Source organism: Topomyia yanbarensis, chromosome 2 (assembly GCF_030247195.1).
Source record: "Topomyia yanbarensis strain Yona2022 chromosome 2, ASM3024719v1, whole genome shotgun sequence".
Taxonomy (NCBI): Eukaryota; Metazoa; Arthropoda; class Insecta; order Diptera; family Culicidae; genus Topomyia; species Topomyia yanbarensis.
In genome coordinates this window covers 469,949,399-469,965,856 of record NC_080671.1, presented here as the reverse complement: position 1 = coordinate 469,965,856, position 16,458 = coordinate 469,949,399, and the positions used below count along the sequence as shown (strand labels likewise).

Below are 16,458 nucleotides of genomic sequence, written 5' to 3'. Positions count from 1 at the left end.
AATTCCTATTTACAGTTGCGTTTTACGATATGGCAATAGGAACCCAGTTAGTCATTACTTTGCTAAAATACTTGCAGAGACTGTTACGGCATATATACGTTGAAAATGCTATTCAAACTAAAGAATGCTTTGTATCGCTCTCGACGCTGAGACAGCTTTCGACAATAATCCACCGATTCGGTGTGCGGCTCTACCGAAAGAGATAGAATGGCCTTATGCTGAAAGGATTATTGAAATACTGTGACGATTGGATATTCGAAGTTAATCTTCACGAAATATATTTATTTGCCAATACACTTACACACGTGGTCATACATGTTCCGATAATTTGTAGTTTCATTCGCAGAGATTTGTAGAATCGATCTGACCGTTGTTGAAAATGAGTGACTGTTCTTCCAAACATCGTTGGTACACCGAAGTGAAATTCGCTAGTTTTATCTGCAATTAAATGCATATGTCACATGAAATACGATAAAGAGATGCTATCTATACTTCTGGGATAGGATAAAATGTGGGAAAAGGTACTTGATTCCGATTCCAATCCTCGATGGTACCAATTTTAAACACGCCTTTCTTCCAAAATCCCTTCTGAATTTGACCGGTTCGGGAATGCAAATACACCCCTTCGCCATGTTTCCTTCCACCATCGAACTGACCGTAGTATCTGTTCCCATTGGTCTCAAGAAACACACCGGAACCACTAAACAGATCTCTGCTCCATTCACCCATGTAGAAGCTGCCATTGTTGAACCACATAAACCCATGACCGCTGCGTTGATCCTTCTCCCAGAGTCCCAGATACTTACCATCCTTGTAATACTTAATACCCAGTCCATGCTTTTGACCGTTCCTCCAAGCACCTACGTAAACTTTCACGTACAGGTTTGTATCCAACTCTTTACGGTATACAATTCCGTAACCGTGTCTGAAAAACAAGTATCTTCTGAATGACAGTTTGTTCACATAAATCCCGAAACCGTACAACAAACCTTAGACCGTTCTTCCATTCGCCTTCATACAATAATCCATTCTGCTGGGTCTGCTTCCCGAGACCGGATTTTCGATTGTGCAAATCTGCTTGTCCCTGATAGTGGGATTTTCTGGTGAAAAATGATCGATTCCGGAGTGAAGGCATATCGTCAATTTAAAAGATTAGAATGTTTGAATGGCTACTTTGATTGGTTGCAAAATCAAGTTAAAAGAATTGTTTAGAATCTCCCGAATATTTTTGCACTACAACCCCTAATTATGTGATAAAAACCAATGACAAGCTGCGAGTTGTAGTATCTATACAGCCATTAGGAAACCCATTCAAACAGTCCCATTTAAACGCTAACAGCTTATCACTGTCATAAAAAGCCCGACCGGATACCGCCCCACTACGTAAAATCTTCATGCGGGAAATTCCCAGTGTGAGTAAAAAGTCCGACATTTATCCCCATTCTGGGAAAACAAATTGTCGCTTCGAGACATTAAATTACGAACCGCAGAGTGTGTTAATTATCGAAATTTATGCAAATTAACCCGCACCATAAATAAACCGTACTCACAAAGTACACCCCGCTTCCCATTGGACAAAGGAGCGATTCCCAGCCGACTGTGGTCGCAGCAATCCGCCGGTGCATTTCATCTCATCAACTGAAGCAGCTCATCGTCCTCTTCTTAGTGGAGCGAATTTTCACTCACTCGACGACATTCGGCGCCTGCTACGATTTCCACTATTATTGTTGGTAACTGCAGATTCCAAAAGAAATGCTATTTATTTTCCACATCAACGCCTTGTTTGCACACACACACACACAATCATAATTCTCTCGCTGCTGTTTCTCGTTTCTCGTTAAGAATCCGTTCTACTCCTCCAGCAGCCGGTCGGTGACGTGACTGCAGCCGACTGGATCCGAGGAGGATAGTCACTCTGCATCGCTGTGGCAGGGTAGGTGGACCGTATCTGAAGTCCTAATCCTGGATGGTTCTGCTGCTGTGGCGGACTTTCGAGAAGTCAGATTTTCCCCCTGTCACAGGCGCTCAGTGGAGCAGCAGCAAGTCGCTTTCCAGTCTGCCACTAAAACATTGTGATGTAGTGTTGCTGTTGTTGTTGTTTAGTCTTACGCTTTTTGCCTTTACTACCCGAAAGCTCGAGTCTGTGAAAGCGTGAGAAATTATGATGAGAAATGTGCTTTGTTATTCTTTCCGCCCATCGTCATACATCAGGAGTCGTGACTTCACAGTTGGGGCAACGCTGGAGATGTGTTGGATTGCTGCGGGAGCGAATGTGGCGACTAATTGCAATTGTGTCCTTTGTACCCGGTAGAACATTAATCATGGCGGAAAATGTGTTTAATTAGGAACAAATGTCACGGTATGGGGGAACTTATCAGAAAGCAAGATATTTTTCTGTATAATTTGGTTTTATTTGATTTTACATAAGCCCATATTCACTAATAACACATTGTTCGCCAACGTCAGGGGGAGGATCTCCTGAACTATATAACATCTAATAATATTGATATATGTAACCGGGGCAAAAGTCCAACATTTGTCACGGCAGCACGACGAGAGGTACTAGATCTCACGTTATGTAGCGATATAGTTTCAGAAAACATTGATAAATGGATTGTGTCGGATGAATAATCATTGTCCGATCATAAACAAATCAGATTTTAAATATAAAGCCGGAGAAATTATATTTGAAAAATACAGATACCCAAACAAAATAGGATATCATCAACTTCTAAATAAACAAAACAAACTAAATATTGACATCTTGGATATAACAAAAGCGTACGGGTTATTAGTGTAAGTTTGCCGATACCTAGGCTCTGGAAGACACCAGCTAACCTTAACAACTTATCCGGAGCTTCCTCGGTTGAAGATGGCTGAACCAATCCAGGCTGACAAAGGCGGATCGCAGGAGAAAACCGGGACTTCGGCTTTCGCACTAATTAAAAAAAAAAAAAAACAAACTGCTTCGCTTCACGTCTCTACTAAGAATAATTAGCTTCTCGCTGACGTTTATTCAATTCACCTTCTGAATGCGTTACTCATCGTTACGCTTTTATGAAACTATTTTTACACTGATACAAATGTTATTTTTCGAAACTGTTATTATACACAGGGCCGCCGAGAGGGGAGGGGGGACGGGGTGTTTCCCCCCGGGCCCGGAGTTGTGAAGGGGGCCCGGACTTCGAACAGATGGAATGATTTTGTTAAATATTATTTCAATAACAATTTATTGGAAAATTCAAAATTGGTATGATTTAATATTTGTATGATTTAATTTTCTCCAAATTCTATTATAAAGTTAATCGTACATTACATTATAAAGTTTCTGCTGTGTGAAAAAAAAACTTTGAAACTTAGAACTCTAAAACGATTTGAACGCGCAGTGGGCAAAAAGAAATATTTTTTTTTGTAAATTGTGTATTAAAAACTGAAATTTATTTTCTATTTCATACTTTACAACAATTATTTCATGGATTTTGACTAACTATTTAAAAAATTGAGCTAGTTAAAGTTGAACGTTCTGTGCTCTCGAAATTGATTTTGATTCGTATTTTAATAATTAATTTTGAAACTTTCAATCTGTTGAAGGGTTTCAAAAACAAAAAGGTTTCTAATCATTGGTCCAATTGCGATTTTTTATGTTTCCAGAACGATTTGTGACTTCTATTAAATGAATCAGTAAAAAATCTATTAGAAAAAAAAACTCAGCAACCGTCTTTTAGAACGCTCAGCTGTTCAAATAGGATTTGTTAGACGAATTCTTAATAACTCCACAAATAAAGAAAGAACACGAAAATCCACGAAGAAAACAATGCTTAGTAATTTTTCGTATTCACTGGATTTTTTTTATTTCAATACGCGAACCCGAAAGTTTTTATCATCTTTAACTAATTTTCTCAATTTAAATGATTTTTTCCATTTTTGCTCTTGTTTCATATGTGCTTTGTTTGTTTATTTTTCCATTTCATCTAGGTTTTGTATTCTTTTTAATTTCTTCATTCAATCTAATTTAACCTTTTTTATATTTTGTCCCATAATTTTCCTTTTTAACCATTTTTGCTTCCCTTTTGGAATTTGTTCAACTTTTTGTATTTGCTCCATCTTTTTAATTTGTTTCATTTTTTCACGTTTTTTCAGTTTTATTTATCGTTTGATTTGTTTCTTTTGTAATTGATTATTTAACTGATTTCATTAAATTTATTTAATTTATTTAACTAATCTTTTACTATCTATATGCTTTTTTTAATTTTTTCATATCTTCCAATCAATTTATTTTAGGTTTCCCTCATTTGCTCAATAAATATTTTTTTCTATTTCTAATGTTTTAATTTCTTTCGAGTTATGAAATTTTCTGTTCTCCATTTATCAGTTTTGAAATATATGCTTTTCTTTGGTATGGATTTTTTCAATATTCTTCCATTTTTGTTTATTAGTTGTTCCATTACCTTTAATATTTTCTTTTTTTACCCATTTAAACAATTTTGAATTCCATGTTTTCTATTTTGTTACTTCCTTCATTTGAATATTTTTCCTATTATTTTATTTTGATCTTCATTTTTTGAATGTTTTCCTCAAATTTTAATTTTTCCTCACTTTTACTTTATATAGATTTATTCATTTTCAGCCCATTTTTTAAATTTTCTCTTGTTTTTCTTTGTGATAATATTTCTGTTTTTTAAATTCTTCTAGGATTTTAATTTTTACCCATTAAAACCATTTTGATGTTACGATTTCACTATCGTCTGTTTTTGGGCTATTTATTTATCATTTATTTTCATTTCTATCTGTTCTTTAAAAATAACTTGTCCATTTTCAGATTTTTCGTAGTCAATTTATTTCGATCTTCTATTTTGAAACCTTTTTATTATTTTCCTATTTACTTGTTTTCATGCTTTCCATTTTTTTTTAATTTGCTACTAATTTTTATATTTCAAACATTTTGTATAACTTTTATTTTTTCGTTTTTCCTTTTTTATTTCGACTATGTTAGTCACATTTTCTTTTTTACGTTTTAACGACATTCAATTAGCTAGAGATTACTGGGTAGGGAAAGTTATGAAACTTAGAGCCATAGTACTCAAGTGAGAGCAAGGATGTGAAGTAAACAGATCGGAAAACTAGAAGTGGCAGGGTCATTAGAACAGGCTTAATATCGTACGGGCTTAATCTTTGCCTTCTGTTAATGAGGGTCGAGCTTAGGCAGAATAACTACGAATCACCCGAGTTCACTAACATGTGTCCTGATAAAGGTAGACGTATTCGTCGCTGTTGTGCTATCTTATGACAAACGCCATTTTGGGGTGAACAGAGTTAGATATGCTATGTTACTAATTTTGGAAATCACTTCATAATGGCGTTTTCAGTATTTCGAAATTTCATTTAGTTTCTGAGATATAGTGAAGCACGATTATGACAAGCGCCAATTTCTCGACTAGGAGTGTTGTGCTATCTTAGGACAGCAAAAAACAGACCACCTTCGTATAAGCAACTGTAGATTGAAACCATAAAAATTATAGCATACCAATAGATGTCTCTGATGGCATAAATTAATATTATATCAAATCAAAACCACAAAGGAGATCTTTGCATTCGAAGTGACCTTGTATGACGTGTCACAAATGTGAAAATTCATTATTTCTATGTTATTACATGGAATTTCACTTGTCATAAGACAGCATAACACTTTAACATATCCCAAAAAGGCACAATAGGCATTGTATGGATATGGTTTGCATGGATTTTTAAGAATTTCATGAGCCCCATGGTAGATGTTTGAAACTGTTAGCTACTGGTACAATAAAAATTTGGGAAACCCCTACAGGTGAAACTCATTTGTATGCCATACAATGTGTATTACACGCAACTCATTTTGCGCAGCATGATTGCGTACAACGTTCGGTCAATAATATTATATAAATCATAGATAGAATAAAATCGAATCTACTGCAATCTACTGCAAATCGAATAAAAAAAACAAAACAAACATTTTCGTTTAGGTTCATGTTAGATGAGAATGCACGATAAGTATTGTTGTCGATAGGAAAGTTATTATATTGGGATATCTAGCGATTAAAAGACGCGCACTGATATCACACATTTTTACTCTTCCGTATTTTCTTTAAGCCCAGAAGTTATTTGTTTGCCTCTAAATTACCTGCGAACAGAATTTGTTTTCCTCCAAATTAACTAATCAAGTACAATATTTTTTACATCAACTAAAAACAACGTATTTTTGGTTTTAGTAATCAGTGAGTGTGAATCAAGGATATGCAAAATTATTTCCTGTAAACTTCAACAAAGTAAAATTTTTAACTCCGCATGCAAATTTTTGGCAACATAGTCGACGTTACTCAAAGTTACAGCATATATTCTGGTTGCCAGAAAAAAATAGGTTGGTATAAATTTATGCAGTGCTGCGCATTTCCCTGTACGGGATTCATTGAGTATACAGACTCCACGTTCAATGTTTTGCGATATGCAATGAACAGGATAGCATATTGGGATTTCTAAATTTTAGCATATTTGACAATACAAAATATCAAGTTAGGTTTGAGGAAGAATAATTATCCTGGAGCAAACCAGCAAAGAGCTGTTCCAACAAACAGAAAGAACATTCTCCAATTAGATTATTTTCTCTTTATAAATAGTCGACGATTATTTATGTTAAATTGTCACACAGTTGCCTCTTTAAGCTCACTCAAATAGTTATAAGACAGCACTAGCCACGGCCCTCTTATTTCTTTTCTTCACAGGGCAACGCGTTATGCTCAAATAATTGTGGCAGTAATAATTCTTCAAGCAAATGTAATAACTGTCACTTGTTTTTAAACTTGAATGGCTTGAATCTTATTAATATATTTGAAAGTTTCATTATCCCTATTCTCATAGACCAAATGAAAAGGCCCTTCAATCAATAAAATAGCGTTACAACAAGCAAATTCGGAAAAGTTAACTGGCTACAAATCGAATCACGAGTTGTATCATTTTTTAGATTTTGTTTATATTTTACGGCCAACCAAACATTGACTAACCAGAGCGCGAACCAAAGCAAATCAATGTCAACCTCGACGAGATTAAATAACTCTGGTCTCATTTTTTATATCAATCACCCGCAAAAAAAAATTCTATCGAGCATTATTTCGGATTTCAAAGGCCATTCCGTGACTTTTCATCCGCATCCGGATTCAAAGGACAACTTATATTGGTTACTTTCTATTTAAATAAATTGTATGTAAATTCGTATGTTTTGTTTGACATAATTATCAAACTGAATATTGCAGACTACGTGACAAATGAAATATGATTCAACCTAAACCGAAAATCAGCGAGTTGTCGGCAATTTTAGACCCGCCGGAAATGAACAACAGGAGGTTAGAACCATCAGATGTTATTTCGGATCAGGAGCGCAGTTGCACGATTATACAGCAAAGTCAGGGTCCACCTCTTCCCACAGAATTGGAATGCTGTATTAGGAGTGCTGCTGACATATCGACCGAAGGATGCAGCGAGGTGACAGCGCTTTTAAGCCCGCCGAAAACGATCCGGAGCAGCCTAGAACCATCGGACCTTATTTCAGATCAACAGCGCAGTTCCGCCGTCGTACAGCAGAGCCAGGACCCGCCCCTGCTCACAGAACCAGGATTTTTTGTTGCTAGTGCCGTTGAAATAACGATCAAAGAATGTAGCGAGTTAATATACCCTCCGGAAATAAGCCGAAAAAGGCTAGAACCAGCGGACGTTGATTCAGGTCAGGAGGACAGTTCCGCGAATTTACAACAAAGTCGAAATCCGCCTCATTTCGCAGATTCAGGACTTTCCATTACATGTGCTGTGGACATATCGACCGAAGAATGCAGCAAGTTATCGGCAGTTTTATACCCGCGGAAAGTGAGCCAAACGATGCTAGAACCATCGGAGGTTATTTCGGGCCAGGAGGGCAGTTCTGCGATTTTGCAGCATATCCAAGATCCGCCTCTACGCGCAGAATCAGGATCTTTCATCGCTAGTGATGTGGAAATATCTACCAACGAAGGCATTAACATGTAATTTTTATAAATTTATTAGAAAAAATATTTAATTAGTTTAATTACAGAATATGTACACCCGACGCGGAAAATTTACATAATGAAGGTACGGATTAGTAAGTGAATATTTAAATAGTTCTAATTTGCTTTAAAGCAGTTTAGTTCAGTTCTGGCATATTTTCTGTAATGTTTAGATTTGGTTTATTTTCAGTTTAGTTTTAATGTTAGTGTACCCTATATTTAAGCTTTAGTTGTGTATAGTTAACATTTTTTATTTGTATTATTTATTTCAGTCTCCTTGCTGATATTGAAGATGGTTTTAGAAATCACCCTAATGCAAAAAAGAAGAAGGATGTAGCTAAATGGAAACGAACTATAGTTCGGGTAGCTCGTCAAGGCGGTGAAGAATACACGAATCGCTCAAAGATATTGATTCAAAAGAAAAAAACCTGTTTTAATCCACCTAGAGTTGCAATTGTGCCTTTCTCATTTCTCCAAACTATGATTTAATAGCTGGTTCGTACAATATAACTTTATGGAAATGTCTTTCATTCTTATTACACTTGGTAGGTATATATAAGAGCACCTTTTTGCATTCATCGCGGTATCGGTTTGAATCGGAGTTTTCTATGTGATCGACCTCCACAACCCGTAACTCCGGTGCCGGAAGTCGGATGGAGATGGAATTTAATATCAGTTTCTGGGGACGCAACACCTTTCATTTGAGACTAAGCAAATCTAGCCATTTTCGAGAAACCAATATAACCGTTATTCTGACTTTGGATGCTTCCGGATCCGTCGATGGTGGCCAGTGTGGCCAAAGAGACTTTGAATGACTGTTGGGGACCTAGATCTACAAATTCAACAGTTGTGTTTACATTTTGGAAAAAAAATCACCTTTTTACATTCATCGCAGAATTCGTTAGAATCGGGATTTGCTGCGTGATCGTACGTATCACCCTGTAATTCAGGAACCAGAACTCGGATCCACACAAAATTCAACAGCAGCTGATGGACCTTCCATTTAAAATCAAGTTTGTCAAAATCGGTTCAGAAAATTCCGAGAAACCGATGTGGACAAATCAACAAATTTTGTTTTGTAACCATACTCTTCAACTCGTAATCCGGAACAAGATGTCGGTTGAAAATGAAATTCAATAGCAACCTATGAGAATAGTATACCTTTCATTTGAATCTTAGTTTCTAAAAATCGGTTCAACCATCTCCGAGAAACCGATGTGGACATTTTGTTAACAAATCCGCACATACACACACATACATACATACATACATACATACATACATACATACATACATACATACATACATGCACACATACATACGCACATACAAACACACATACATACACACAGATATTTTGCGATCTCGGCGAACTGAGTCGAATGTTATATGAGACTCGGCCCTCCGGGCTTCGGTTAGGAAGTCGGTTTTTGGAGCAATTGCATAACCTTTCTATATGAGAAAGGCAAAAGAATAGTATTTAATTAGCTTAATCAGCATGAGTTCAATGTTATCTTCATGTAATTATATTTTGAAATGTTGGTGGAATGGGTTTGAAAGTGGAGGGAATGGGGGGTTAGTAGAGTGAGAGTGGAGGATGCGTCAGAAATCCTTCATCTTATTTCGGTATACGGGGTGGATGAAGGAAATGCGGGCGTGAGGGTGGTCCAAGGGGAGGGGAGTGATGAAGGAGGGAGGTGTAAGGGCAAGGCGGGGGTAGGAGGGGCGGCGACGTAATACTCAACTGCATATTTTGCCTTCCATTTGAGACTTGGTTTGAGAAAATCGGTTCAGTCATCACCGAAGAACCGATGTGACTTTAATTGTGGAATATGCCCGGAATTCCGGACTTCCGGAATCGTCGATAGTGGACAATATATTCAAAGAATGTTTGATTGGCAATCAGTGATCTAGATCTACGATTAGAAGTAATTTGGTGACCATTTCAATAGTTTTTAGCCTCTGAGGTATTACGATTGTACCGATTTATATGGGAAATTCCAGTGTATCCTTACTAACACCCCTGTAACTCCGGAAGCAAGAGTCAGAACAGAATGAAATTCAGCAGCAGTCAATGGAATTACTGTATCTTTCATTTGAAATCAAGTTTGTAAAAATCAGTAGAGAATTCGTTGGGGAATGGGTGTGATATTAGCTTAGGAACTTGGCGGGTTCCCCGGGGGCGTCATGAACCGTCATAGGTGGCCAATGTGGTCAAAGCTGCTTTGATTGATCATTAGTGATCCAGACCCGCAAACTAGAGTAATGTTACATCAATTTTAATATGTTTTACATCATTTGAACATCATGGTGGTACCAGTTTATATGGGAATTTGCTGTGTGACCGCACTCTTCAACCCGTAACTCCGGAACCGGAAGTCGGATCAACTAAAAATTCAATAGCAGCTTATGGGAGCGTTATACCTTTCAGATGAAACTAAGTTTGCGAAAATCGGTTCAGCCATCTCTGAGAAAATTGTGTGAGTTTAAATGACACACACACACACACACACACACATACATACACACACAGACATTTGCCGATCTCGACGAACTGAATCGAATGGTGTATGACACTCGGCCCTCCGGGCCTCGGTTAAAAAGTCGATTTTTACAGTGATTGCATAGCCTTTCTTTATATGAGAAAGGCAAAAACGTTCTCGGCAAACCGTGTGGATCCGGTTGTGCATTTAAATGCAACGAGCGCATAAATTCGGATGAACGTCTTAAATTCAACGATGAGTTTTGGTCTTTGAACGATGAGCTGAAGCAATGTATGTACGGAAAATACGTGGAGAAAGTTATACCCAAACGTAGACGGACAAAAGCAGTATCAGAGGACAAAGACACCGTTCGTATACCTAAAAAGAATTTTTCATTCAAATATTATATGCCGGATAATTCAACCAATGTAAAAACACAAGTATGCACAACTTTTTTTCTGAACACTCTGAATATTTCCCGAGGAAGATTGGAGTACTTTTTTAAGAAAGCAAGGAACCATGCACAAGGATTGCATACGAAGTCTAAAGTGCGTTTCGACTATGTTGTGCTTGCTAAACAACATATAATGAAATTCGAAACAACAGAGTCGCACTATTGCAGGAGTAACAATACAAAAGTATTTGTCGAACGTGGTCTCACGAGAGAAAAAATGTACAGTCTCTTTGTGGAGGAGCATGGTCCAAAGATTTCTCATTGGAAGTACTGTGATCTTTTGAGACAGCTAAACCTCGGGTTTATTTTGCCTAAAAAGGACCAGTGTGGTGTATGCTTTATACCACAGAATACATGTGAAACAGAGAGTTCAGAGTTAACTGCGCAGCGTTTGGAACACCAACGTCGATTGGAAATAACTCGTTCACAAAAAATAGACGATTGTAAGCTACTCAATGATAACATTGTATTGCTTTCATTTGATTTACAACAGATAATTAATTTGCCCAAAAGTAACGTTAGTGCATCGTTTTATCTAAGCAAATTAACATGCTATAATCTGACAGGTAGATGTGCCAATAACGGTTTGACATATTGCTCTCTGTGGACTGAAGCTCTCTCAGGTCGATCAGCCAACGATATAGCATCAGCACTATGGGTGATTCTTGACCAATTAGTCGTCACTTTCCCCGACGTAAAAACAATAGTGTTGTATTCGGATAATTGCACAAGTCAGAACAAAAACTCGATTTTAACTTCAGCATTATTTTTATTTTTGCAAAAGCATCAACAGATAAACTCGATCATCCACAAGTACGGAGTTGCTGGTCATTCAGTAGTTACGGATGTTGACTCATCGCACAGCGTGCTTGAAAAGCTTCTTAGAGGCAAAGAAATATACTCGCCAGTTGCATTGAAGAAGCTGTACCAGTCAGCTAAATTCCCCAAATTTAAAATACAACTGATCGATATGACTCCGTGCAATTTCAGAGCATTTTCTGAAGTTGCTAAAACATTCACAAATATGAAAGAAATACCATACAAAAAAATTGCTTATATTGAATATCGACTTCGTAACTTTCAAATAAAATTTAAGATAGCTATTGACGGTGAATATAAAACAGTTTCTTTGAAATCTAATGAATTTATCGAGCCTGGACTATTGCCGACTGGACGCCAAATCAACGAGAAAAAAATTAAAGATATAAAATCAATGTATAAGATGTTTTCGGGAGAAGATCTTCTCTTTTACAAGAGTCTTCCAGGATTTGAAGACACAGCAACAACGACTGAAATAATCAAACAGCCCGACGAGCCATCAGAAAAGAAAACAGATAGACATTATAAAAGGAGAAAGGAATTATTCAATCGTAATCAGGAAAAAGGTGAAATAAAGAACATGGAGATAAATAGACAAGAAAAAACGGAGATGAAAACAAAAAAGAAACGTGTGTCTCATACAACGGAAATTAAATCACAAGTCAAAAACACTACAAGACAAAAGCCATATACTCGAAGCTGTGCAAAGCAACTAAACACCAATTGAATAACCACAATCTATGTATTTAATGTTCTGGAATAAAATGTAAATATTTGTCTTATTTTAATTATTTTAATTACGAATCCACAGTGGTACAACACGTAAATTTAGGAAACAATTACATTTTCGGATAAACTGTTGATTCCAGCGTATTGTGTTCTATACACGTAAAACTTTGTTCAGTCTCTGATTTTGTCCAATACTAATTCAATCCACCACGGCTTTTGTAAACATTTTTAATTTGTTAATTTTTGTGATTCGTGGAACGATGTTCACCATCCAATAATTTTTTTCTTGGATCTACCATAATAATCAAATTGGTTCATGTCTTTGGAAACAGCTTTCCCACCATAGTGTTTCTATACACCTAGGTTGACGGGTGTTTTTCAAAGTTTTAATGATGACTTTCTTTGAAATTTTCACTATTTTTGGAAGATTTTCAAAATTGTATGATACAATACGGAAAGAGAGTATTTATTCCGTTCAGCCGCTTATCAGCAATATCATTTTTTAATATATATATATATATATATATATATATATATATATATATATATATATATATATATATATATATATATATATATATATATATATATATATATATATATATATATATATATATATATATATATATATATATATATATATATATATATATATATATATATATACTCTAAATTGTCCATCCATATTTCCCTTTTATTCCCGGAAAATCGAGGAAAATTGCGAAAATTTTTAGTTTCAACTCCATTATTTTGTATCCTATGGCCACTGCTATAACATGGACTAGTTGAAAAAGGAAAATTTAGTTTTAAAACAGTTAATTTCATGAAAATTTGGACCTTCATTTTTATATGAAAGTAGCTGTGCACAATTGTGACACGTTATACATTTTTTGTCGTTCATACACACCTATGACACGTGTGACTGTGACTTTGCTTTACATTTTAAGCAAAATATTTTAATGTAGTTGATTGATCTTCGTATAAAAAGTTACTGGCATACAGAATTGATAGAAGCATCGATTGCCTTTACAGAAACCTTTCATTTGTTTATAGTTTCTGAGATATTCAATCGCAAACATTAAAAATCGTTTTTCTCGAAAAGTGCTAAATGGCGTTTGTCATAAGATAGCACAACAGCGACGGTATCTATCTTTACCGTGACAACCGGCTAAATTTCTTCAATATATGTCTAATTTTCATTTCTCATTTCCTTCGTTTAATATGATTGTTTCAATTATTCAATCATTTTTTTGCTATTTCTTCAAAAAGTTTACATACTTTAATTTCTTTTTAATTTTCCCATTGTCTTAGTTTTTTTTCCATTTTCTGTTGTTTCTCCGTAGTAGTTCTTGTAGCTTTCTTGTTTTGTTTCATTTTATCTATTTATAAGTTTTTCCTCGATTGTTGCTTTTTTTGTTTTTCTCTCACAGTTTGTGAAAAGTTTTAATTATGAGTCCTTTAATAATATTGTACCAAATATGTACATAAAGAACTCGTAAAAATCACCGGAACCAGTTTTCCCTGAAACGACAAAAAATCAGCAACACAATCGAACAAATGAGAAGTTGTATTTACAGAGACTGGTAATGTTGTAGCGCACCGACTTGGCCGAATGTGTTGTTTCTTTAACGAATTTTAGGTAAAACCAGACAAATATTCGAATGAAATCAAGCAACACCGACATCCTGATAAATATGGAAAAATTGATAGATGTGCTACTTTCAAAGCCACTAAAAATTTCGCAGATGTATTTAAAATTTGCGATTAAATTTGGTCGACTTAAACTTAAACAAATCCGCAAACCGTTCATTTACCTGCGTGCAGAAAGATGCTTTTTCTATTCTACATAAAAAAAAGTGTCAATGAAAAAAAGGAGCAACACGGAGAAATTTTGCTCGCGTATAGCCTGAATCGAAATTACTTGCACGCCAAGTTTGCGAAACCGTTAAAAGTGACCAAATCAACCGTCACCAGTGAGAGGAACAGTGGCCGATATTTTCAAGCATATGAAGCTGTCGAAGTTCACATAGAAACATCTTGTTTGGCAGGCTTCCTGTACCTGAGGTTTGAAAAGCGACATTGTCATTGTGACCCAACCCGTCAATCAAAAAATTTATGTGAAAGAGTGCATGAAAAAACTCTGCTACCTTTCATGAAGCAACACGATTATTCCACGCTATTTTGAGCGGATTTGAATACTGTCATTACGAAAAAAGGACATGTAGTGGTAGAACGTTGATAAACCGATATCTAGATGTGGAGTCACTTCTCTGGTGTCGGTGATAGGTACACAGTGTGGTCAGAGACCGACGGAAAATAAACGAAAAAATTGACCGTATCACACTTTGAAATAAGACAGTTCTTTGGAATTAACAGCACTAAGTGTATTCTCCTATAGTTCTCCATAAAATACATAGTAGCTGATAATTATTTTCTCCCACAGATATCGAGCTCAACAGTTTCTGTGATAGAAAAATCTACAATGATGAAGGGGGTCCTTATGCTGGACCCCCTGGGCCCGTAATTTCTCTCTACAGCCCTGGTTATACATAACAATTAGTAGAAAAAGTTAACACTTGTGCTTATGAACAAAAAAATACCTATAACTCCCAAAAGATAAGCTGCACTGAAAGATCTTAGAAACGCACAGGAGAAACTGAAAAAAAAAACAAAATATGTAGGAATAGACATTGAATGGTATAGAAAAGAAATTCAAATAAAACGGCAACTCTACAAAGCAAAAATAAAAGAAAACAAAGAAAAAGAAATAATTAAATTCTACAATGAGTTAGAGCATTTTGAAGTTGGAGAAAGAATGAAACGTTTATACAACTATTTGAAACAGTTTAGAAGCAAAGCAAACAAAATCCCAATAATCCTAATGAAAAAATGGATAACAGAATTGGAAAATTCCTCTGGACAAACTTTAACAATACCCAATGATCCAGTTAAAGAAAAACTAACCGAAGCTCCAACAAAAATTGAAATTAAAGAAATAATTCGAAATCTTACAAATGGTAAAGCATCAGGCAAGGATGGAATTGAAAATGAATATCTTAAATATGCGAACGATGAACTAATAGAAGAATTATGGCTAAGGAAAGTCTGGAAAACAAATGAAATTCCGGACCAATGGAGAGAAGCTCTGCAGATACCTTTACCCAAGAAGAAAGCCCCAAAAAGAGATTTCAGAAGAATTACACTGAGTAGCGTAGGGTATAAAATTTATACAACTTGTTTAGTTAGAAGATTAAAGGAATATTCTGGAGAACCGGGATTAATAATCGGTCAACTGATGATCAAATGTTTTACGTTAGAAGATATATGGAGGCATACTGGAATATGGGAGAAACAGTGATAGTAGCATCCACTAGATATAAAAAAAGCATTTGACACGGTGAATCTGGATTCAATACAGGAAATACTGTTTGAACTTGGAGTACCGCAACATATAATCAACAGAGTTAGACAGGCAATTAATTATGAGTTAACAAGTATTTTTGGGAGGCATAGAAACAGAGAAAATAATGAAAGGAAAAGGCATTAAAACAAGGTTGTCGAATGTCCCCATACATATTCACGTTAATAATCCAGAAAATCTTAAAAGAAGTTAAGGCTAAATTTCCTTTTTTGCCTTTCTCATATAAAGAAAGGCTATGCAATCACTGTAAAAATCGACTTTTTAACCGAGGCCCGGAGGGCCGAGTGTCATACACCATTCGATTCAGTTCGTCGAGATCGGCAAATGTCTGTGTGTGTGTGTGTGTATGTATGTGTGTGTGTGTATGTGTGTGTGTATGTGTGTGTGTGTCATTTAAACTCACACAATTTTCTCAGAGATGGCTGAACCGATTTTCACAAACTTAGTTTCATCTGAAAGGTATAACGCTCCCATAAGCTGCTATTGAATTTTTAGTTGATCCGA

General features: G+C 35.8%; 2 protein-coding genes across 2 annotated transcripts; one reads left to right on the top strand and one right to left on the bottom strand.

Moving 5' to 3' along the window:
* Positions 1–294: 294 nt before the first annotated feature.
* Positions 295–1,138, bottom strand: LOC131682368 (MORN repeat-containing protein 3-like). The gene is made up of 3 exons (XM_058963789.1): positions 990–1,138; positions 493–925; positions 295–438 (listed from the first exon to the last, which is right to left on the bottom strand). The coding sequence occupies exons 1-3, from the start codon at positions 1,133–1,135 to the stop codon at positions 337–339; spliced, it is 681 nt and encodes a 226-aa protein (XP_058819772.1). The 5' UTR covers positions 1,136–1,138; the 3' UTR covers positions 295–336.
* A 6,098-nt stretch (positions 1,139–7,236) lies between these two features.
* Positions 7,237–8,144, top strand: LOC131681230 (uncharacterized). The gene is made up of 2 exons (XM_058961933.1): positions 7,237–8,045; positions 8,096–8,144. Exons 1-2 carry the CDS (start codon positions 7,303–7,305, stop codon positions 8,142–8,144), a joined length of 792 nt encoding a protein of 263 aa, XP_058817916.1. The 5' UTR covers positions 7,237–7,302.
* Positions 8,145–16,458: the final 8,314 nt, after the last annotated feature.